This window comes from Vipera berus, assembly GCF_964194415.1.
Source record: "Vipera berus genome assembly, chromosome: 1".
NCBI lineage: Eukaryota > Metazoa > Chordata > Lepidosauria > Squamata > Viperidae > Vipera > Vipera berus.
The window spans coordinates 320,472,153-320,496,954 of NC_138202.1; the positions used below are offsets into that span (position 1 = coordinate 320,472,153).

The window sequence follows — 24,802 nt, forward strand, 5'->3', positions numbered from 1 at the left end:
ACAAAACCACGCACTCTCTGGTCCATGGAAAAACCTTTCTCCACAGAACCGGTCCCTGATGCCCAAAAGGTTGGGGACCTCTGCTATAAAGACTTGCCTTATTGAGCACCATCACCACCACCACCACTGAGTTTCAGACAGCTTTGACAGTTTTGGCCTTCCTGAAGACCTGGTCTGTTCCCCATGCAGCCAGCCCAGCAAGTGTGTAGAGGACATATTGGTAAGATGTTTTTACAGTGGCTTCAACTTGATTGTTTTAATTGATTTCTAATTATTTCAAGATATTTTACTTTTGGGTCATCATCCAGAGTCCCATTGGTAAATGGATGGTTATATAAATTTGTTAAATAAATAAATATACTGATTCCTTCTGCCCAACCTTTTTCCTGGGGGAGACTCTCAGCAAGGTTTCTTTGTAGTCACTACCCCTTTTATTTCCTAGGAGTTCCCAAATGCAGAATTCTATGGCTGGTAAACGCCTCTGTTTTTAGAGTCTTGCTTAATTATCCTTGTTGTGGGTTTAGAGTCCCATGATGATGAAATACCCAGCGTGCCTAGGGCACAGGGTGCAGTATTTATCATCTCTATCAGCACGTGTGTGTCTCTTTCCCATACAAATGGAAATAATGCAATATAACAATTATAACAATCTCTCTCTCTCTCTCTCTCTCTCTCTCTCTCTCTCTCTCTCTCTCTCTCTCTCTCTCTCTCTCTCTCATTTTCTGTTTCCATTTCCTGGCATCAAAATAAAGCCTGCTCAACATTTGTTTCTTTTCTTAAAAGATAACAGCTAACTAATCACCAGGAATTCAAACAGCAAAATAAATAAATAGCTATTGTATTAGAAGTCTGTTATGGTTTCTATGGTATGACATCTCTCATTTAATCCCTGGTTTTTTGTTTCCATTTCCTGGTATCAAAAGAAAACCTGCTCAGCATTTTTTTCTTTTCTTAAAAGATAACAGCTGACTAATAACCAGGAATTCAAATAACCGAATTACAGGAATACAGGTGTAGATGAAGAAGAAGGAAATATTTTATTTCTCCAAAACAACTTCAGACAGGCTAGGCAGGAAGGTTGAGAAAGGTTGGTGTATTATTTTTGAAAAAAATGATTTCTCCTTCCCTTTTGAAAAGAAAAGCTGCTTTCCACTGAAGACATGATGTAGGAGAAGATGGCACTTTCTGTCAGTGTCTGCAGTGCTGAAGGCACATCCAGTACATCTCTTTGTGATCAGAGTAGATTTTGAAGATCATAAAAGTAAGGAGGTCGGTGCTGCAATTTTGGCCATAGGTTGATTACACCTGCATCACCCATGAGGAAATTTTTCAGGCAAAAAAGCACCAGCTGGCATCACTGTTCATGGTTGCTACTCACTAATATGCAGTGCTTTTTTTGTAAAAGAAAATGGTGCCGGAACTCACACATGTCATACAACCCACCTTGCCTACCTTACAAGGCTCCATCCAAACAAGGTGCCGGAACTCCGTTCTGAGCGTTCTATGACAAAAAAAGGCCTGCTAAGATGCAATGTGACATGGTTGCTGATTATGTTCATTTGTTTGGGCTAGAACAACTTCAATTCGGTTTCAAGGGCATAAAATGAGTTCATCCAATCTGTGCAAAAATCATGTTCTGGAAGTGTTTTAGAAAAGCTGCATATTCAAAATTACACATGCAGGTCACATGTGTTCATTACATGTTATGTTAACTACACTTTATTCACAAAAAAGCAATAAACTCGAATCTAATTTACAGCTAAGAGTTGTGTGTGATGGCGGTTAAATGCCAATATCCTCAACGTGTTGAGTTCATATTTTGGCTGAATCCACATTTATTTGGCCTTGCTGCAGAGTTAATGCCCCCTCTATGTTATTTTAAAGTCAGGAGGACTTTTCACTGTTTTGTAACATCAAACTTTGAACTTTTGGCATCAAGGTCTTGTTTAATATTTGAATGAAAAGCTTGGGATCAAGGTGAAATTATATCAAGAAAGAGAGGCAAAATTGAGAGACTGCCAACATCTCCTTTAGTGAAAATAATGGAGATACTTGTCTTGCAGCGAGGGACAAATTGGTTCTGAAATGAGAAATTATGGTTAAAAGAGACAATGCAGTTGATGGTTCTGACATTACTAGGAATGCCATATTAGGAATATGGAACAGATTTAAACCCAGGCTATGCTCCAAAATACTTTTATTAGCTTCAGCACAAGAAGCATTTTATAGAAAAAGAAACAAGTAAAGAGAAATGGTTAAGGAGCCCTAGGTGATTTCTGAGCTCAGTTGTTTTCTTGTAGCCCTAATATGGACGTTTTGCTCAAAATGGAAAAAATGAATCGGTGATTTATGGATTTGCTGATTAAAAAGGTTGAATATGGGAAGAAAGAACCATGTAATGTAACCTTAAAGATGGAGGAGAGATAATAAGTTTGTTTGTAACTGCTGTAAAGAAGTTATTTTATATATATTTTCATTTTTTATTTTTATTTTTTTCTCTGTATTGTTTTTCCCCACTTTTTTGTTTTTCTTAATTTCTGTTTATATATTTTCATATTTGTCTTCTAATTATTTAAAATTTTCTAATAAAAATGACAACATAGATTATGACGAATGCCTCCTAGTGCAGGGGTGTCAAACTCAATTTCATTGAGGGCCGCATCAGCATTGAGGTTGCCCTCAGGGGGCCGGGTGGGTATGGCCAGGGTGGGCGTGGCCTACTGGGTGGGCGTGGCTAGAGTGCGTATGGCCTACTGGGTGGGCATGGCCAGCTCTACATTATTCGCATCAAGGGTGCCTATGGGAGCCTGGGCAGGAGTGGGACAGAGCTGAGGGTGTCTGGCAGAAGGAGGGTCTCTGGGCCGGGGCCAATGCGATGGGGGCTGTTCCCTCACTGTTTTTAGGATGGCTTCACGGGCCACATGAAACCACTTCGCGGGCCGGATCCGGCCCCCGGGGCCTTGTGTTTGACATGTCTGTCCTAGTGGGAGAGTCTGTCTCCTCCTTAAGAGTACTGCACATTTTTTGTCCAATGTCCAGCCTTTCAGGGGGAGGACTGTTGAGTGGTGATAGACTTGTAACTTCAAAGGCCTCTGGAGGAAGCAGATTATCTGGACTCACTGCAATCAGATGTCAGGCCAGGTTATAGTACCATGACTTTATATCTCTCAAACATTCAGAGTTGACCACAGGAAATGTTTTATGATGTTTTGTATGTCATAAATTTTTAAATAAAATTTGCCAAATTTCAGTTCCCTGGGAGTCATGGGTCCTGGATACTGAATATATTCTGTAAATTAGACCATGTGAAATACCTTCATTGAAAAGGTTGTACCCTATGATGCAGTGTTTTGACCAGTTAAAGGATACAGACACGAATACTGTAGTAGCACTGTAGATTTGAAAGACTAATACTGGTCATGCTTACTACCTAGATTTTAGTCAGTACCTTTTGGCCCATATGAGAAAGGTAATAGGATGAGGAAAAGACAGTATAATTCAGTTTAGGGTGACCTTTTGACTGGCAATATTACAAATTCAGCTCCTAGGATTTCTAATTCAAAACACAGTAATGTGACCTGAATAGATAAGATCATGCACATGAGACAATGTTGGGTATGATGGACCAGTAATTTAAAATGAAATTCCCATTGACATTGATCAATAACAAAATGCAAGTCCTCATTTGGGCAACAAATCTCTTGAATCATAATGCTCCATTTTTATTTACAGATAGAACATGGAGACCTATCACATCAAGAAATTACAGCCATGATAATACCATGCTTTCTATCTACTCCTTTAGTTAAAAGCAAATAATTAACATTTCTGTATGTCTTTGATGCCAATAGTGGCTATCCCAATTTTGAAGCCTAGGCCTGGTACTTTTAGTTTGGATGGTAATTGGTTAATTACTGTGTCATTCATTACTTTGTGAAACAAGTTGAATAAAGTTCCAGTTTCCATGTTTGTATTATATTCCTCCAGGACAAAAATGCAAATAACTGAAGTAGTTTGTTTATAATTGAGAAACAGTTTTCTCCATAATGCTGGTAGTAAACAAAGCAATGTGTAATATTGACATCCTAAAATGCTATTAATATTGATAGCATTTTTACTTTTTCCTAATTACAGTCAGTACTTTAAACTTTCTAAATAATGTTATGTTCATAGTTTATCATCATATTACACAAGTATTCTTGCATTGAAATAATACAGTATATCAAGATGTATAAGGTTACTATAAAAAGGGGGAAACAATATTGTTGAAACAATTTTGATGTACTAGTGTTAACTCATCCAATCTGGTCCCTCCTCATGTAAATTGGACTTCAACTCTCATTATTCCCAGCTGAAGGAAACATTTGGCTTCTACTCTCTTAGAACTGATGTTGTGCAAGTTTCTGAATCATCAGACACTGAAGCTTTGTCCAGGTGACATGTTCCCTTAACATAAGATTTTATATTCAGATTTCAGAATGCATAAAACAAATGCTCTGTTCAAAGGTGTAGCAGAGAAGTTTTAAGTCTGTCAGAAAGCCACTGTAATTGAAACTCAGTGTTCACTATCTGCTGAGTACACAAGTTGATTCATTCAATATAATTCTCACTCTGCTACACAGAAAGAAAAAGGGGTTTTCATGTCTTCTATCATCAAGCAAGGTTGTTTAGCAAGTCCATCAAAGGGAGCCTGTAAAACGATACAGCAGCAAAAAAGTTGGTATAAACATTGCCAAGAGAGGTGTAACAGTTCCAAAGATTACTGCACATGAAAGATGGATCAAAGTGTGCAGCAAATGCCAATGGAGGAGCAAAGCCAGCTGTGACACTGTAGACGTGTTTGTTTACTCACATTAAAGTGCAATAGCAGACTTATTGAACATCCAAGTAATTTGCATTGCCCATGGGAATAGCATAGGAATCTGATTTCTGATATATTTTTGTATACAGAACAGCATGTTTTATGTATGACATTTTAACCTTTATGTCCCAAAACACTTTTTTTCCCTTATCATTGCTTGACAGTCAGTATCTACAGATGATTAGCCTTTTTCTAGGTATTTTTCAAAAGCAAACCTTTTGTTAGAACACCAGCTTCAAATTATGAAACAATGTATAACCACAATGTTGTTTTTGGGGGTATCTAATCTATAAAGAATTAGATATTTCTACCAAGTCACCTTGGAAATGTGTTGGTATTAAGTTGGTATTAGATGCATCAGTGTACTTAAAAAAAACTTGTTATGCAGAGCTTAGTTTGATGAGTTGGAAAATGTAAGAAGTGTAGATTTACTACAGACTCCAAATGAAGTTCCCTTATGTTTACTGATACTGAAGGGAAACTCCAATGCAGCTATAACACGCTGAAAATCAATGGGAAAACCAAACAAAGGATTTCACACCCAAAAAAATAAAGTAAAGATCTACTAAAGACAACAAGTGATCATAGAAAACAAAATTTACCTGAGATTGACAAAAGTAAACATATAAAAAGACATGAGACCTCTCTTTGCAGTCCTCCTGGTCTTTGAACAGACAGTAGGGAGCTTCATTTTAGAAAACAGATGGTGCAAAGACAAAAATTAATTAGAAACTTATTTATATTTAATTCATATATAATACTGTCTGAATCTACAGTTCCCAAGCTGTACTCTGCAGTGTCACAGGACACCATAGGATATATTAAATTTTCAAGAGAAACATAAGAGTACTCAACATCTGTCACACACCATATGAGTCAGTAGCTTAGGGGTGCTGTGAAAAAATTACTGAGGCTCCAAGGGTGCTGTGAACTGGGAAACCCTAGGAATCCCAGTTCCAGACACTTAATGGAGATCCTAGGAGCCCCACCCAAGGCTTTCAGATATCTTAGATCTACTATTCTTCTCATTCCATTATGTACTTGTGAACTCTGAAATCAGAGACTATCTACATCAATCTTCAAATCTATTCTTAAAATACAGGAAAAAGCTGATTACAAGTAGAGAAACCCCATAACAATGACTGTACTGTAAATATAATTAAAATGTGTTGTCCTCTCTGTTGTAATTTTAAGTATTATTAGGCAAACTAAGTGGATCAGAAGCCAAAGTATTCAGTACTTCTGCATAAAATTGAGCCAAATATGCTGTGAGAATGACAGGAATGATGATACCTTGACCTGAGAAATGGTCATCTAGTGGAAGCCTGCAATTCACAGAAAAAGATGAACCAAGATCTCCACAGTAATTCAGGTTAGGTCTGAATAAAATCCAGAAAGAACTTTAACCTTGGAAAAGCAAACTAAAAAAAGTAGCTTCCTTCAACTAAACTTCAACTCTTGATGACTTTCATGGACTGATCCATGCAGTTTTGTTCGCAATATATAAATGGTTGCCACTTAATTTTTCCAGGATTTTTCTTCAAAAATATAGTCAAGCATGCACCACAGGATTTTCCAAATATTCCTGTGTCAGATCTGATCTTGATTAGTTTTCTGAGATCAGGCAGTATTGATTAGATCAGTGATGGCGAACCTTTTAGAGATGGAGTGCCCAAACTGCAACTCAAGGCCCACTTATGTATCGTCAGGTGCCGGATGGGCGTGGCCCATTGGGTGGGCAAGGCTGCAGTGGTAACGGCAGACTGGGTGGGACTAAAAAATTCAATCAATCAATTGCAACTTTGCGAGAATTTTGACTGTTGGACCAATGGGAAAATATGAGGAGCAAAGTACTGAAATATACTTTGAACTATAATCTTAAAAGTTTTATAAAATGACATACATATGTTATTTAACGCCAGATTGTTATCTAAAATGTACAAAGGTATTTTGAATGTTTGCCGGAAATATAACTTTATTTTTATCATATGTGGTGGATGTGTTATAAGGCAAAGAAATATTGAGAACAGTTCCAGATTTTAATTCAGAAGATCCTTAAAATGGACTTACAATGGAAACCAGAAGTTTTTCTTTAGAATTGTTGGATAAAGAGATGGGGGAAAAAATGAGCTTTGTGATTATGTATCTTGATGGCAGCAAGAATCCCACATGCTCAAAAAAGAGGCATTGACTCCCACAAAAGAGGAATGGACTAAAAAGATTGTGGAACTGGCAGAGATGGCAAAGTTAATTACATTTATTAGAGAAAAGAATGTAAATAGTTTTGTTTCCAGTTGGAAATCATTTTCAGACTCTTGAAAGAGAAAAAAAATGAAAATTTGATTTTGGGTTTTGATTAAGTACATGATTATGTAAATGGTAGTATTTACTGTTTTAGAAAAGTAAAAAGTTAATATTGTGACTGTATTATGTATCTTATAGCACCGAAAGATGTTGGAAGTCATTGCTTTTTGTTTCTTTCCTTTTTCTTTCCTCATTTTATCCCCTTTCCCCTCTTTTCTCATTGTCTTTATTTTTATTTCTATTTTATATTACAAAAAAAACTTTTAATAAAAAATGAAGAAAAGGAATGTCACATGACAAGACGAAATATTCAGACTGAAACCTCGGTCCGGGATACATAGAGAGGAATGCAGGCACCCAACTCTTGTACATTAAAAGGCCATTATTTCCACAGCAAGAAGGTAATCACACAAGTCAGACTGCAGCACACTTGTCCTGAAAGGAATAGGAGGAAATTGTATAAATGGCATTACAAATATTTCTGATGCCTGGAAAAAGTTACCAAGACACAGAAACAACCTCTCTCACAACAGATGAAATAGTGAAAAGCCCCTGTAAATATAGGCCTACCAGATGTGGGCTGCAAAAATCCAGATGATTACCAGAATACAGCAAAATGTTACAAGCTTTTGTACCTTTGCCACCATCTGATGGTGGTTCAGATTTTCCAGGTCATATATAGCAGCTGTTCCTACAGAAAAGGGAATTAATTCTAAAAGGAAATGCTCTGAATGGCAGCAAAGTCTGGCTAGGGTATTTTAAAAATCTTAAAAGTAAAAGCTGACTGTCTTTTCTTGTGAGAAAAGGCCTGAAATGAAATGCAAGTTTGCAAAATTTGCAAATGGTAAGGAGCTTCTCTTGCTATTTCGCTCACCCTCTTCTATCTTATAGCAGGACACATTCTAGCTTTGTCTTACTTGGAAGTATGAGAAGACTATAAAAAATGGTTTGAGTACAAAATGAAAAGGCCAGATAGCTATACCCAGGTTTTCATTCCTGGCTTAAAGAAGTGGTTATCTATATGATTACTCAATGTTGACACGCCACAATTTTTATCAACACATGGTAAAGGAATTTCATAATAAAATTTGTAGACATTGGCTGGATTCACACATTGTGCTAAATCATGTGTTTATAAATATTTATTAAATGAGACACCACATTCTAAGCCATTAACAATGATATACAGATTAGTTTATGACCTAGTATAATGTGTGAAACAAGTCAGAGACAACTGTTCCTCTTACAGGATGCCATTTTTATTTTAATTCCATTTTTCAGCAACTCTGCAAATATGCTTTGTCCAATAAAAGATTAATAATGGAACTCATAAATGATTCATACACAAAACAAGCATGTGACCTCAGTCTGAAATGATCTTTAGTTGACCAATTTGCACCTGGAGGTCCTTGTTATCTCATTCCTTTCAATCCCTTGAAGAAACAGTGTTACATCATTCTGAACACTGAACAGAGATTAATATGTGCATTTTCTGGAACAGATGTGGAAGGTCAGTGTAGGAACTAAATGAAACACAAATTATGCAAAAAATACCCTACATTTTTATTTTTAAAAAAACTTCAGGAAATGGCAAGCATGTCCAGAAACAAATTTTGGGAGTTTGGAAGCATCAACAAAGACATCTGTAAATGCTCCTCTTATTGAAATGGCTGCAGAACTGATTCCTTGCTGTAAGAACTTTAAAAAAAGAAACAAAGGAGAAACTCAATGCCTTTATCCTGACAGAATATTCATTCTTACTTCCTCCCAAACAAACACAATGTTCTGTTTAATAAGGAAGGGTTGTACTAAATGCATCCCATACCCTAATAGAATGTACAAGTTAAGAGATTACAGCCAAATCCAGGAATATGGCAGGAAAATGAACTGCCACAGGATCAGAATGTCTTCGTTTATGCTTTCCTTTTCATTTCTAATGCTTCTTTCACCAATGTTATCCAGCAAGCCAAAGTCAAAAGTGATGGGATAGGGAATTAATGAGGACAGCAAACTCAGTTTCCAAAGGCAAACCACAACTGCATCGTCCACAGCACTTCTAATTTGACTGTCCACCAAAGAATACAAGTAACAAGCTGGCTTCTTGTACCTTGCCTTTGCTGAGGTAACACTGAAGAATTCATTTCAAGTGACCATGATCACTGCCCATTTCTCCATTTCCCCTTCAGAACAATATGGACCTTCTTGCAACTCCCATGGGCCAAAGCAATTCTCAGTGGTCCAAATACAAGCTGGCAAACCCACAAGACAAGGGTGGATGGAATGTGCCTCTGAAGATCCTACAGTTCATCTGTGCTATGTGAAAGGGAAGCCATCTTCTGACCATCCTCTTCCTTTTCAGTACGATCAGGTGTCTCTAACGTGCTGGGTTGCATGTGTCCCGTTTCTTGATCAGCCTTCGGGGGCTTCTTATTCTTTGAAGGCTTTTTTGCCTTGCTTTCCTTTTTCTTGATCTTCTGCCCTGCCTTTGCCATGTCTCCTTTCTTCCCAGTCCACATTTCTTCCAAACAGCCTAGAAAAAGGAGGACAGGAACAGATCCCAAGGTATCATCAAACTGCCACTTCCCTCTATCTTGACTTAAACATCATTATTTTTCTTGCCTTCTCAAGCATAAAGCAAAAAAAAAAAATTAAAGTGAGAATTGTTCTCTTTAAATTATTTACTCTTTTACCTTAGCAACAAAAATGGGAAGCAGCTCTCAACAACAGTCTTGGCTTTTAAAAGTAATAATTCTTTTTAACATGTTTTCATGAACGGCTGAGAAAAGAAATTCATTTATTCTAATTAATCTGATTCACAAACGCTAGAACTCTAGTGGCCAGCCAAATCTTGGAGCCATTCTAATTGTGCCAAAGAGTTGGATTCATAAGTCATAGTTTATTTTAATTATTGTGTATTAATTTTAAAAATGGATTAATTCTTAACAAAATTAAAAAAAACTAAAACTAAATGAGCCACGCTTTCTCCCGTGTGGCGTGAGCAACCAGGCATCATTGTTGTTCTTCATAGTGTAATGAAGGGGAAGAGGACTATCTCTTTCATTATGTCAGTTCTTGTTTCCTAACCAGAACACTTCCATTAAGTTAAAAAATGAGGTTCCTATGGTGTGCCTAGGCAAGCTTGGCTACCTTGTTATTTTAAAGGCCGAACTCAGCATAATTTTTTGTGAGAAAATATTTTGTTACCAATTTGGTTACCTTTTCTGAAAGAGAGAGGGAGCTATCCATGGAATCCAATGTGTAACTTAAAAGTCACACAGAATCAAGACTGGTATGATGTTTGACCTAAATTTAAGTATTTCTCTAAGCAACACTGGGCAGAAGATGAAAAAGCAGAACGAGAAAAGATTATTATTCCCACCTATTTTTCCTTCCTCCTGCCCCAAATACAGAGCTTGACACTGCACAGAAAAACATGTTTCCCGTGTGTGTGTGTGTGTGTGTGTATGTGTGAGAGTGAGAGTGAGAGTGAGAGAGAAGAGAGAGAGAGAAGAGAGAGAGAGAGAGAGATGGGGCTATGCTGCACAAGCATCCCTACACCCCAGCCACCCACATTAATCAATTCCATGAAAGAGAAACTCACTGGTGTCCTTTCCTTTCAACACGTGATTTGCACACAGAAACTGGGAAATGTCTTCTTGCTGATGGTTTTTATACCAGTCTTCAATCACATCTTCATATTCTTCCACCATTGTTTCACACTAGCAGACAAAATGAGAGAAACCAAAATCATTACAGTATGATTCTGCAGAGGAAGCTACAAACCCAAGGTTTCACTCCATATCCATTCACATTCTGTTGATAATTTAATTTGTTATAAAATAGCTATTCAGGTTCCCCAGAATCCAATCATTGAAGAATAACAGAAACAGTCCAAAAATAATAGAAGAGAAAGGAGTAGAAAAGTATTATTTTCAGTATTTTTAGAATTCTAGATTTACATTTTTTTATTTTAAAAAGCCTTTTTTTGTAAAGCTGAATCTAAAAACGAGTGCTAATACAAATAAAAGTTCAAATGTCTTTTGTTCTCTCTCTTTTCACTTAAATTAACTGTCAATACACCCCCTCCACTATTTGATATGTACAGATGGCTACATATGACAGGATCATTTTAGGCAGCACCAACATTTGAGATGGCAGCAGTAAGTTAATCTATATTAATTATATTTTTCCCCATTACATAATTAAGGTCAGCGTATGAAGGATTTCTGGATAATCTCCCATCCCAGCTCTGACTATATCTGGATCTGCTTTGCTTCAGGAAATTCTGTTATCATGTGCCTTCTAGCCTGACTTCACAAATCAGACTGTACCCCTCTCCAAAAAGAAGACCATACCCAGACATACCCAAGGCCTGATTTCTCTCTGTGACTCAAGCCTTATGTTACTGATTCTTAGTTTGAAATCTCTCCGCATATTCAGAAGCCCTCCAGACTTTAGAAATATACATTTACATTTTTTCCCCAAATGGTGATTGGCAGACTCAAGAGTAAAGACCTACTAAACCACTGAAGCTTCAGCAGTCTTCCTACGAAACAATTTCTGTAAATTCTTTGCAAATATTCAGATTAACATAAAATTTAGCTGATGAGATGCTTCATTACATTTTGCAAAGTAACTGACCATTTTGAAGCTTCTTTTTTGGGCTCCTCAGAGCCTCTCCAGATTACATCACACTGAAATTTTGAGGCAGAGTAGCAATGATTGATGATATATTTTTTTAGAAATGACCTAAGGCATATGAATTCATCCAGCCTCATCCATTCTTCTGTAACTTAAAAGCCCCAGTCCTCCAAACTGGAAAAAAGGTAGGCCTCACCCACTCCATGCCCCTGCAACCTTTGAGGGCTAGAAATAGAGAAAGGGAAAACCTCAGGCAGTTATCTAACATAATGTGGAACTGAGTACTTTCAGAAATTATTTTTAATAATACAAAAATATACCACCATACCTGTTTCTTAAGATCAGCCACTTCTGCAGAGGTTTCATTCCATAATTCATATGGAATGTCCATCACTACTTTTACTCCTTTGTGCACCAAGTTATGAAGAGTTTCAAATGTCTCAGACATACCCTAAAACAGAGTGAATAAAGAGTATACTTTGAAAACATCAAGGCAGCCAAAGGAAAGTGAGGAACAAGTAGTGCAAGTTAATGCTTGTAAAAATTATGCAGTAAATGCTAGAAGAATTCTAAGTTACTAACCTTTGCAAATCTGTTGCTTCCTGATCTTTCTTTGTGCAAATTGTACTCCAATAGTCTCTTGCAGATGTTTTCTATCACCTCAATCAGTCGAATGTCCCTGCAGACAGAAAAGAATGCTTGGAAATAAAAGGACGTTTTTGGATGTCCATTATTTCAACTATGAAAATGAAAACTCAGGTTGCTTTAATTACAGAAGACAAATGGCCAGTTTAATCATTCATTTGTTACCTCCAAGTGTTTTGTCTGCCAATGCTATTTTGCTTATACCTCAATCCATTCTCAGGATCCTGAGACTAGCCAAGGTAAAAACCTGTTGCATTTCTCAGCAACCTTGTTCCACTTACGATTTTGTGTACTTGATTTTGGATCCTTTGCCATCCAGAAAGCCATATTTTGTGTCAATCACCTCCTTGGTCTTGCCAGTTTCATCGAAGGAAGACTTCAGTTCCAAAGCAACATACTTGCAAACTAAATATAGTCAAAACTCAAAATAATTAGTAGTGGTAATTGTGACTGCTGATCTGCTATATTACTAATGTTGCAATACAAATTATGAAATAGACTCAATTTTCCACCAGCTTATAGCAATGAACATATTGTAAAGCAATCCAGTAGCCTCACTACTCCATTTGCAAAACTTAATGAGTGGATATAATGCATGGATATAATGAAAATTCTCATACACACAGTACTAAACTCTTTATTCCATGCATTGCTCTATGCCACCCAAAGCCATACCTTGGCAAATTGGGCATCCACAGAAATTCTTTATATAATAAAACAAAACATACATTCTCTGTTCCAATAAGCCTACACAACTCATTTTGCTGAACTCATTTTCTCAGTCTAAATTCACTTTTGCTTTCTTTACACTACAATGCTACCTACTTCAGTAACATTAAAAACCCACAACTCTGGGGCTCATAGTTCTTTCTGTTCCTCTTTTCTTTTTTACTCATCTGGCCTCATTTTAGTGACATTTTTTCAGATCCTTTTTCCATTCTATTAATACCATCAAATTTTTTTAAAAAAGCCGCAGCCTCCTTTGAAAAACAGTCATTTAATGGCTATCATTCATTACCGTAAGAAAGCCCTGTCACAGAATTTATTTTATTTACCCCATCATTCCCAGATTAAAATCATTTATTTTACACCTCCAAAATAACTTTGTAGCACTAATGTTATTACATTATTACAGCAAACAAATGGGCAGCAATCAAATGTAATAATAACACATAGAAATATATAAACATTCCCTCATATTAGGAGTTTCTAAACACAATTACTCCCTACTCCCTATTCTGCTGCCTGCACCATCCTATAGATCTACTGTACTATTACACTATATATCACTCTGATGATTACAACTTAAAAATACCTCACAATTAGGAGAAGGTATGGATCTAGTGCTGCCGGAGATGAATATATTACTTTATATCCAAACATTGTTTGACTTTCAGAGCATTGTAGCATTTTAAAGACTAGAACGTAATAAATACTGTAATTTTCGACAAAAGTAAGACCCAGATTGTTGGGGGCAATAAGCTGACTTTGTAAAAATGCCGCTGGGGGGGAGGCGAAAGCCCTAATAAGCAGGCATATACATAGAATGAAGGCTATTGCTAAGCACATTGGTGTGTGCTTCTTAGATTGTAAGCCGCCCTGAGTCTTCGGAGAAGGGCGGGATATAAATGGGATTTAAAAAAAATAAAAAAAAAATCGATGCTCCATTCATTCTGAGACTATACTTGAAAAAATACATAACTGTTTTATGGTACGTTTATCATCCTCCTGGATGGACCTTACTAAGCAAGAGCTTGCCTTGTCTTGACTTTCTGTTTAAATAACTGCCGTTACAAATTTTTGACTTTTCATCCACTCCTTCCAGTTCCCACCAGCGCCCCTCGCTCCCTACTCCTGAATCCAAGCTCACCTTCGCATTTATTGGGTAGTTTAACCCAGTCGCTGTCATCAGCGACGATTCCGCCCAGCCTAGCCGGAACTAGCAGCAAGGCCAATAAAACACAGACGCCCGGAACCCACGAAGCCATCGGAGACTGCCCTTAAAGTTGCCACGCCGCCACAGGCACAACAGCCGCACCAACTAATACTCACAAATCTGCCCTCCGCTTCCGGGATCCTCCTCTTCTAATGTAACTATAACAACCAACTGTACCAACCAATGGCGGCCCCAGTCGTGGCACGTTCCAACAGACGGCTCGGATTGCTTCAGTTGCCAGCCAATCAAAGAGCCACATAGCGCTCCCGTTTCCCCAATAAGCGTGCTTCGCCCTCCTCCTTCTACCCTTGAAGTGCTGCCCTCATTACTCTCGGATTGGCCTGTCTGACTTCGTCCCTGTTTGTTACACAGCTCACCCCATTCGTTACAAAAGACGGGAAGAATGGGCGGGTCGAAGTGCTCCCTGATTGGATCGAGGGCATGTTGAATAACGCGGGGTTGTACGGTGGTGAAGTTCGGTCTGCTCTCTTTATAGCAGGGGTCTTCAAACTTGGCCCTTTTATGACTTGTGGACTTCAACTCCCAGAATGAGACTAAAACATACGAAGAACGGCTGCAGGACTTGGGTTTGGCTAGTGTAAAGGAAAGAAGAAATAGGGGAGACATAGCAGTATTCCAGTATTTGAGGGGCTGCCACCAAGAAGTGGGGGTCACATTATTCAACAAAGCACCAGAGGGCAAGACAAGAAACAATGGTTGGAAACTGATCAAAGAGAAGCAATCTGGAATTAAGGAGAAACTTCCTGACATTGAGGAAAATTAACCAGTGGAACAGCTTGCCTCCAGAAATTGTGGGCGCTCCTTTACTGGAGATTTTTAAGAAGAGACTGGACAGTCACTTGTCTGAGATGGTATAGGTCTTCCTGCTTGAGCAGTGGGCTGGACTAGAAGTCCTCCAAGGTCCCTTCCAGACTTCTGTTCCGTTCCGTTCCATTCCATTCTGTTCTATTCTATTCTGTTCTGTTCTATTCTATTTGTTGAGAGAAACTAAAAGTCAAAAGAACTGTGGCACAAATAACTTTAAGACTGGAATCGTTATGCCCCAATTAAATAGGTCATTATTCTACAGTTACTACAGGTGTAAACTTTAGATTTCCTAACCTGGAGCTACCTGCCCTCAATTCATTTTTGTAACTCTTCATCTGTCCTATTACTACAATACAAAGAATACAAATAGTTGCTGGCCTACTTATCTTTGCCAGTATATCTGACAGCATGCAGTCATATTAACTGAGTCATGTGAAGTACTAATACCACTTTACAATGCCTTGGTAAGGCCACACCTGGAATACTGCATCCAGTTTTGGTCACCATGATGTAAAAAAGATGTTGAGACTCTAGAAAGAGTACAGAGAAGAGCAACAAAGATGATTGGGGGACTGGAGGTTAAAACATATAGGGAACGGTTTCTGGAATTGGGTATGTGTAGTTTAATGAAGAGAAGGGTGAGGGGTGACATGATAGCAGTCTTCCAATATCTCAGGGGCTGCCACAAAGAAGAGGGAGTCAAGCTATTCTCCAAAGCACCTGAAAGCAGGACAAGAAGCAACGGATGGAAACTAGTCAAGGAGAGAAGCAACCTAGAATTAAGGAGAAATTTCCTGACAGTTAGAACAATTAATAAGTGGAACAACCTGCCTCCAGAAGTGGTGAATGCTCCAACACTGGAAGTTTTTAAGAAGAGACTGGCCAGCCACCTGTCTGAAATGGTATAGGATTTCCTGCCTGAGCAGGGGGTTGGACTAGATGACCTCCAAGGTCCCTTCCAACTACTACTACTACTACTACTACTACTTCTTCTTCTTCTTCTTCTTCTTCTTCTTCTTCTTCTTCTTCTTCTTCTTATTATTATTATTATTATTATTATTATTATTATTATTATTATTATTGATTCAGCAGTTGGGAACATGGAACTGTCATCTACTTTCTCCAGGTAATGCCTAGAATCTCATAAGCCATTGCACTATTGCACTAAGCTAATGTTAGAAAGGGGTTGTAATATCTTAGCCCCTTCCCTGTTAGCAGGAGAGGCAATAGTGAGGGGAAGAGAGGAAAATGGGGAGAAGGAAAAAAAAACTAGCAGTGTCGCAAGTCCTGATTTACACGAAAATTTACTCCTCTCATTCCAGTTGCCTCTACCTGTTGTCATTTTTCCTTTCACCTGTTTCCGTTCAATAATCCCCATCAAGTTTACAATACTCAAGTCTAAGGTTACTTTCTAGCAACCTGTTTTCCTTCCTTCCTCTACAGGTACATAAAAGGCAGAAGGTAAGATGCCAGTGAGAGAACTAAAACGGATTCCATTCTCTTCTCCATTTCCCCAATTCTTAAGATGCTCCCTGCAAAATGGCTCATGAAAAGAAAAACAACCCAAGTAAGGACATCAAAACCTTTTAATGAGAGAGAAAAAAGCACCAATAAACAAAGCAGCCACCTCCACCGCAGGGGACTAAGGGAACCCACAAAATGGAGAAAGGGGATGCTGGCTGGGAAATTCTGGGAGTTGAAATCCATACATCTTAAAGTTGCTGAGATTGAGAAACACTGCCTTAAAGCATGCTCACCTTTTTTCAAACTTCCACACAAGCCTGAAAAAAGATGATGATGATGATAATGATGATGCTTTAATGAATCGTGAATGGTTTAATAAATGATTAAGGGAGCACATTTTAAATTCTTACATTGCATTAATCCTGATGATTAAGCAGCAACATGGAATCAGTCCGATGTGTCTTTAAGCCACCAAATGCAGAGTTCCCACTGATTAAGAGTTCTGTCAAAGATTGCTTTCATCATTCAGTTGTTGGAGTCTGGGAGTTAATAACTGAATAATTTCTTATGATCGTGGAATTCTGAATGGACATCACAAAATAGTAGGATTGGAAGTGACCTCAAAGGCGCTATAATCTACCTTGTGTTATATTCATAGCATATCCGATAAACAGATGCCCAGTTTCAATTTATCACTGTTTGAAGCATTCTGTTCCAGATTCCTTGAAGCATTTCATGCATTTTAAAAATAGTATTAGCAGCTCTTTTCATGTTTATTTTTTATAATTGAGCTTATGGTAACAATGCACTACAGTTTTATTTATCTTTTGTAAAGGATGCAGCAGGTCATCAGCACATTAAAAATTAGGAACTTGAATAGCAAAGTTCTAATGGCCAGAAGATGTAATTCTTGTGTGCGATTATGCAGAATTTCAGTGGACAACATCTGTTCCTCCACTGCTATAAAAAGCAAACAAAAACAGCATTATATAGCAATATTTGCAGCAGATACTCAGACATTTTTGGTCCTGATGTTCTCACATGAAATATTCTGTGCTTTTATTAGCTATCTCTTTGAACTTACTTTAAACTACAAATTCAGAACTAGGATGTATTACTGTACAGTAAATTGTGAATATGTGTCACTACAGTTTTACAAGTCATTTGCTCTGTTGGTTGAAAAATCAAATATTATTTCAATCTGCCTCTTCAGCTATTTTAGTCACATAGAAATCATTTTAATGTAAACAAAAAATATAGTATTCAGACTTGCTACATTTTGACAACATTCTGTGAATTAGATTAAAGGTTGCCTCCTCAATAGTTTTATTTGGAATATTTTATTTATTCAATTTCCATAGCCGCCCAACTCAACTAAGTGATTTTGGGCGGCGTACAATTTTAAAATGATAAAACAATTAAAAAAGCATTAAAATGATTAAATATCCACAAAATCAGTAAGTGCAAGTAGCAGCTGTGATGATGATCAACTAATAGTAAAACTAAGTAATGGGCCTTTAACACATTCCAAGCTACAGGCCTGTATACACAGTCAAGGTTTTACAGCTTTGCAAAAAGCCAACAGGACTGCGGCCATTTTAATCTTCAAGGGGAGAATATCCCATAATGCAGGACTAACATTAAAAAAAACATTCTTCTGTTCCTGGCAGCTGACACTCTGTGGCTGATGGGATCTACAGCATGCCCAATCTGTTGAATCAGATTGGATGGACAGAAACTTGTGGAAAAGGACATTTCCTCAGGTAACCCAGTATCAAGCTACATAGGGCTTTAAAGGTGACAACAAGCACCTCGAACTGCACCCGGAAACACACTAGCAGGTAGCGCAGCTCATGGAGCACTGGTGCTACATATGTCATGTAATCGGTACCATTTATTACTCTTGCAGCCACATTTCCACTAGTTGCCAAGTTTCTGAATGCTACAAGGACAGCCTTTCTGTTGTCTGAGAAAAGATAGAGCACAATAACAATGATCAACTGAATGGTCCATAAAAAGCGATTGAATGAAGCAAAGTAACTTCCCTCTAGATCAGGGGTCTTCAAACTTGGCCCTTTTAAGACTTGTGGACTTCAGCTCCCAGAATTCCTCAGCCAGCGTGCCTGGCTGAGGAATTCTGGGTGTTGAAGTCCACAAGTCATAAATGGGCCAAGTTTGAAGACCCCTGCTCTAGATGCTTACTCTCTAACTACTTGGAAAATAAGGAAATATTCTGTGTTTACCTGCTTGACTTTCATACAGACATAGATCATCCATATATTGTTCTTCTGGAAAAAAATAATAGTAACTATGAAACATTTTCTTGAATCCTTAAAGCTTCCAAGTAATTCATGTCTTTAGTAAACTTAATGAACAGATTGATTTTTAACTGAGTTCTCTTCATCTAGTTTTTAGGACTTGTGTGAAGAATAGATGATGTTTTACATAATATTTATGCAAAAATATTGAAAATTCAGAAGACTTCACATATTTTTAAGCACCCACTTTAGTTATCAGAGATAACTGGTATATTTATTTCTGGCCTGGCGAACTCTAATAAAATTGCTACTTTTATTTATATGGGGCCAGTGTGCACAAATTAATTTATTACTTTGCTTTGGGAAGCAAAGCCCCAGTGGGTTTGGTTTTAGCTTATTTTGTGAATTCAGTCACACTTGTAAGCAATAATTTTATGGCTCAGCATGACATGCTAAAGTAGCCAGCTCTGCTTTATTTAATAAACAATGGTTAAGTCAGAATTAATGCAATTTATGAATTCAATCATAATAATATAATTTAATATCTTTTTAAAACTTAAATATTTCTCTCCCCCTTTGATAAATACCAGAGATTTGTAGAGAGGTAGTGTTCCAGATTCTTGAGTTTTGATTTTGTGCAACCGAGCAAATGACAATATTCCATGATTCAAATTCTTTGCTGGGTATGGAAATTTGTGAGATTGTGCTGAAAGAGCCATCTTCTTCCTTGAAAATGCTATAAGTATAAGCGTCCAACATGCTCCCATTTCCATTGGAAAACCATGTGACTCCCAGTGAGTCCTCTGAGAAGTAATTCACCAAACATACAATCAGGGTCTTTCTTTCACCATTTATTTCCAGATAGAGTGGTGGTGTCAGAGTTGAAAATAGACCTAAGGAGTAGTGACCTGTTATCCAAAGAAACGGTTTATTATAAAGTTGCATGCACAAAATTAGTTTATAGAAAAACAATTAAGATTATTGTTGTTTGTTGGAGGTTCACTGGGATTTATCTCTTTTTCCACAGACATATAGTTCTTTCCCCTCTCCTTGTGCAGTCACTTTTCTTCATTTACAGAATTTTACAGGTCTCCCAACACCATTGTCTTATTTATGTAACTCACCTATGTTTTTCCAATAGTTTTTCTTTTTTCCCCCAAAGAAGTGCTGAAAACTTTACTCACATGTCAAAAGCTGGAGAACTGCAATGATCAAGAGATGCCCAAATGGCTTCCAGGCCAAGTTCATTTGGAAAACCCACAGCATCATTTCAAGGAACAAGGATGCCTCTGAAAATGTGTGTTTGTAACTGACAAACTCAACTGAAGCTCTTTCTGACCACCGTTTTCCTTTCCCATTGGTAACAGCTGCACAGCTGCTTGGCAAAAACCCCAAGGTTTTTGTTTAAGTCACTTTCCTTTTTAATATTTTCAAAATGGCTTGTCTCTTTGTACTGCCATTGTCACAATCAGATTTTGTACTACTAGTATTAAAAGCCCAAATACCTGAAGCATGAATAGATGTAATGTTTACATGTACATGTGTTCATATCATTTATTTATTGATTTTAACCATTTCAAACTGCCCCTGTTGACTGTATTGACTGTTAATGTACCATCAAGTCATTTTTTATTCTTAGTGACCACACAGATGGATTTTCTCCATGACAATTTGTCCCTAACCTAGTCTTCCTACTGTGCATATGTCATCACTGTAATTGAGTGCATCTGGCTGGCTGCTATTTCATCCTCTTCTCTTTGTTTCCATCTTTCCTAGCATTAGAGTTTTTTCCAGACAGCTAAGTATCCAAAGTAGGATAATTTGAGTCTGGTCATTTGTGCCTCAAGTGAGAATTTGGGACTGATTTATTCGGTTATCTACTGGTTTGTTTTCTTGGCTGTCCACATATTCTCAGGAATCTTCTCCAAATTTCAAAAGCATCAATACTTTTCCTATCTTGCTTCTTCAAAGCAAGCCAGTATATACACACATACACACAGGATTTTTTTAAAGGCAAAGTGTAATTAGCATCTCTCACAGGTTTTAGAACATGTTAATAACATCTATTGGGAGGAATAAGGAAGACAACAGGAACAGGTTTTGTAACTCTTTTAAAACTAACAAACTTTCTTGACTGTAACTCAGTGTCATTAGTTTCAAGGAACAGTCTTCAAATAGGCAATATGTGAACTTTATTAGGGACAGTCAAAAATATAGGGAATGCTAAAAATAGTGACCAGATGTGTTAATAGTAATTCCCTAGGTAATTCTGTCTTTGACCAATCCATTTTCAACAATGGCTGTTTAATTCTCCTATGTCACTATTGTCAAGGCATTTAAGAGTGTACTCTCTAGTCGATTAATATATTAATCTTTGAAATGCTACAATATTCTTGGTGGCTTTTGCAAACAACTAACTCAGCTAAAAGTAAAGCCAAGTCAGCTCTGCTATTTGTGACTTCATGAATTATTTATTCATTTTATATCGCTGTCCACTCCACATTCGTGACTCTGGGATGCGTACAATTAAAACATAAACAGTACAAAAAATTACAAATAAAGCAAACATACAAATAATTCAAAATGAAAATATCTATGTACTGTAGTTTAGAGAAAACTGATGTGAGCTGTAAAAAAAAAATCAGAACCATCTTGGCAAATGTGAAAGTAGCTTTCCACTGCTGCCTGCTGGAATTTTGTTTTGCAATTTTTTAAAAATCTGCAATTTTGATAGTATTGCTTTCTCATCCAAATTCTAACCAGGACCCATCCCGCTTGCCTTTTCACACCAGAATATCTCTCTGGAAATTCATATGAAGTGTAAACTAGGGTTAAACTCGGTGTTCTTCAATCTTCACAACTTTTAAGATGTGTGGACTTCAACTCCCAATGGTGGCTGGGGAATTCTAGGAATTGAAATCCATACTTCTTACTATTGCTAAGTTTGAAAAACACTAAGTTAAACTTATGAATGTCAGACCTGGGTTGCCAAAAATCCGGGTGGCTCTCCCCCAGTCATTTAGTTTATCTTTCAAAGGTTGGCCTTAATAACATGCTTTGGTTTCTGCCAGTGTCATAGGCTTTAAGAGGAAAGAAAGCCGGCTCAGAACCAAATAGCGCCCAGTTGCAGGTTGTGGTATCTCCCCGCTAATAGATCGATCTTGGTACGGCCTGTCCTAACTCCCCTTCCTGGCCGCCTTAATTATAACTTCCGGGAAACCAGAAGGATTCCGGAAGGTCCTTTTTCCTGGAGCCTCTCTGGAATGGGTAAGGCGGAGCGCTCTTTGCTTCTAGACAGACTGGACGGGAAAGATCTAGCCCAGGGGTAGGCAACCTCGGCTCTTTTATGACTCATGGACTTCAACTCCCAGAATTCCTGAGCCAGCTTGGCTGGCTCAGGAATTCTGGGAGTTGAAGTCCATGAGTCATAAAAGAGCCGAGGTTGCCTACCCCTGATCTAGCCGATGCTGGGATCTGTAGGGCAACAAGACGGTTTCTCTGTGTCTTTGAGGTTAACGGGCTTTTAGGAAGTTCTGCGGAGTCCTGCTTTGCAGTAAACACGCTATTCACGACACGGGGGAGGGGGGAGCGGTCTCTGAAGGAAATGGCACCCAGCATGTTCAGCCTGAAAGTCCGTAGAGCTGTTGTTCTATCGAAGCATCAAACAAAAGCGATCACAAAGGGGGTGGCAGGCCGAGTCCTCCGCCTCGTTTCCCACGACTTACGGAAAAATCCGCCGAGGATTGCTACGTGTACGATCCTCCAAATGAAGGAGCGATCCACGCCAGAGCCCGGGGTTACTTGGGAATAAGCCTTCTCCCGGGCGGGAGGGTTGAGGGTGGGAGACTGGTGCAAAGGTGATTCTCCCATCTCTCTCCCATCTCTCTCCCCGTGTTTAGGTACGCGCCTGAGGTTTCCTCCTTTCCACTAATGACCGTGGTTGAGTTTCCCGAAGAATGGAGTCTGCCGTAGCAGAGACCGCAAGTGCACTTCCCAGGGCAGGAAGTGATAGCAAGGAAGAGATACAGAATAGCCCTGCTGACCCACCTCCTGCTCCAGATAACTCTGTGTCATTTTCAGAAATCCTTCACCTGATCCAGACTGGACAGGACATCCCTGGACTCCAGAAGCTAAATATCTCTGCCACAAATGGGAGTCCAACACCATCTCAGATGACTCAGAAACCCAAGCCTTGGGAGAGAAATGCATGACAAACAGAAAGTTGGAAAGTGGAATGGGAGAGTTAGCACTCTACTGGATATTAAAATATGCAATAAACTTTTGGCCTTCCAGGTTTCTAAAATAATTGAGTGTACTGTTAAAAAATAAAAAAAATGTTTCCATGAAAACCCATATCCAAAGATGATTTCTGTGTTGTGATATATTAATATATGTGTTTGTATTCTTTCACTTGATATAGGTGAGGTGAGGAATCTAAAAGTTCCCAATCTTAACTCAGTTCAAATTTCCCACTTAATCATAAGGTGGTTTTAGTACTCATTGCACATCCCGGAAGCAATTAATAATGTGCACCAAGGTACCACTATACTTACAACTGATTTTTAAAAAAATACTTGTCTACAAAGCTTTTTTAAAAAGAAGTGGCCAGCTTAAATTAAAAATTAGCAAGGAGTGCCAACAGAATTAAAATCCTAAAACAATGTCTAGTTACTGACATCTTTTAAGCCACAAAGTCAGCCTCTGCTTGCTGCAAGCAAATGTGCACCTGAATAGTTGTGTTCTGCAGTTTAACCAAAAGTCATGTGTCACAACTTGTGGAAGTGCACCTGCTGTTGATGCTGTACTACTAAATGGCTACATGTAAAATGCTGATTGTTAACAAGGCAGCTTTTTATTTCCCTAAAACAGTTTTCCTCTATTGATGCTTATTATCATTTGGAGGGGCTACTAATGAGATGCAAAGTTGGTCCTCATTATAAAGCATAGTTGTACTAAATCATGATTTTTCTAACTATGGTATAGTGAGTAACCTGTAACTGGACAGATTTGCAGAAATTGCTCAGCAGCAAGTCATAGCCTATATACTGTCTGGCTTTAAATACGATGTGCTAAGCTATTTGGCTTTGGGTTAATGCGCAACATGAACCCATCCTAAATTTTGCCATGTCAACTTTATTCCTCTTTTATAGGAAAACCAAAATGCACATTTTATGATTAGGGGAGAAAAACACATTACCTAGAATTCATACTATTAAACATACTGTATGTTGTATAAGCCATTTTGGAAAACAAATGATACTGTTCCTAAACAGAAGTTTGAATAATGTTGGGTGAAATAACATCAATAATAATAATAATAATAATAATAATAATAATAATAATAATAATAATAATAATAATAATAATAATAATAATAAATAATAATAATAATAATAATAATAATAATAATAATAATAATAATAATAATAATAATAATAATAATAATAATAATAATAATAATAATAATAATAATAATAATAATAATTTAAAAAAGTCGGGACCTTGGAGGTCAACTAGTCCAACCCCCTGCTCAGGCAGGAAATACTATACCATTTCAGACAAATGGCTGTCCAGTCTCTTCTTAAAAACTTCCAGTGTTGGAGCATTCACAGCTTCTGGAGGCAGGTTGTTCCACTGGTTAATTGTTCTGTCAGGAAGTTTCTCCTTAGTTCTAGGTTGCTTCTCTCCTTGATTAGTTTCCATCCGTTGCTTCTTGTCCTGCCTTCAGGTGCTTTGGAGAATAGCTTGACTCCCTCTTCTTTGTGGCAGCCCCTGAGATATTGGAAGACTGCTATCATGTACCCCCTGGTCCTTCTCTTCATTAGACTAGACATTCTCAATTCCAGCAACCGTTCCTTATATGTT

General features: G+C 37.9%; 2 protein-coding genes across 3 annotated transcripts; both read right to left on the reverse strand.

The window, feature by feature from the left end:
* Positions 1-7,465: 7,465 nt before the first annotated feature.
* CNPY3 (canopy FGF signaling regulator 3) lies at positions 7,466-14,523 on the reverse strand. Of its 2 annotated transcripts, XR_014026247.1 has the most exons (7): positions 14,322-14,523; positions 12,733-12,856; positions 12,389-12,485; positions 12,135-12,257; positions 10,767-10,884; positions 9,273-9,695; positions 7,466-7,600 (listed from the first exon to the last, which is right to left on the reverse strand). XR_014026247.1 is itself a non-coding variant. In XM_081326357.1 (6 exons), the coding sequence occupies exons 1-6, from the start codon at positions 14,437-14,439 to the stop codon at positions 9,463-9,465; spliced, it is 813 nt and encodes a 270-aa protein (XP_081182483.1). In that variant the 5' UTR covers positions 14,440-14,523; the 3' UTR covers positions 8,302-9,462. The 2 variants fall into 2 exon arrangements, 1 of the variants encoding a protein (XP_081182483.1); XM_081326357.1 differs by lacking the exon at positions 7,466-7,600 and having other exon boundaries at positions 8,302-9,695.
* Positions 14,524-16,691: 2,168 nt separating this feature from the next.
* Positions 16,692-22,810, reverse strand: PTCRA (pre T cell antigen receptor alpha). Its single transcript, XM_081315410.1, has 4 exons — positions 22,663-22,810; positions 19,525-19,845; positions 18,923-18,967; positions 16,692-17,639 (listed from the first exon to the last, which is right to left on the reverse strand). The coding sequence occupies exons 1-4, from the start codon at positions 22,805-22,807 to the stop codon at positions 17,500-17,502; spliced, it is 651 nt and encodes a 216-aa protein (XP_081171536.1). The 5' UTR covers positions 22,808-22,810; the 3' UTR covers positions 16,692-17,499.
* Between the last annotated feature and the right edge of the window lie 1,992 nt (positions 22,811-24,802).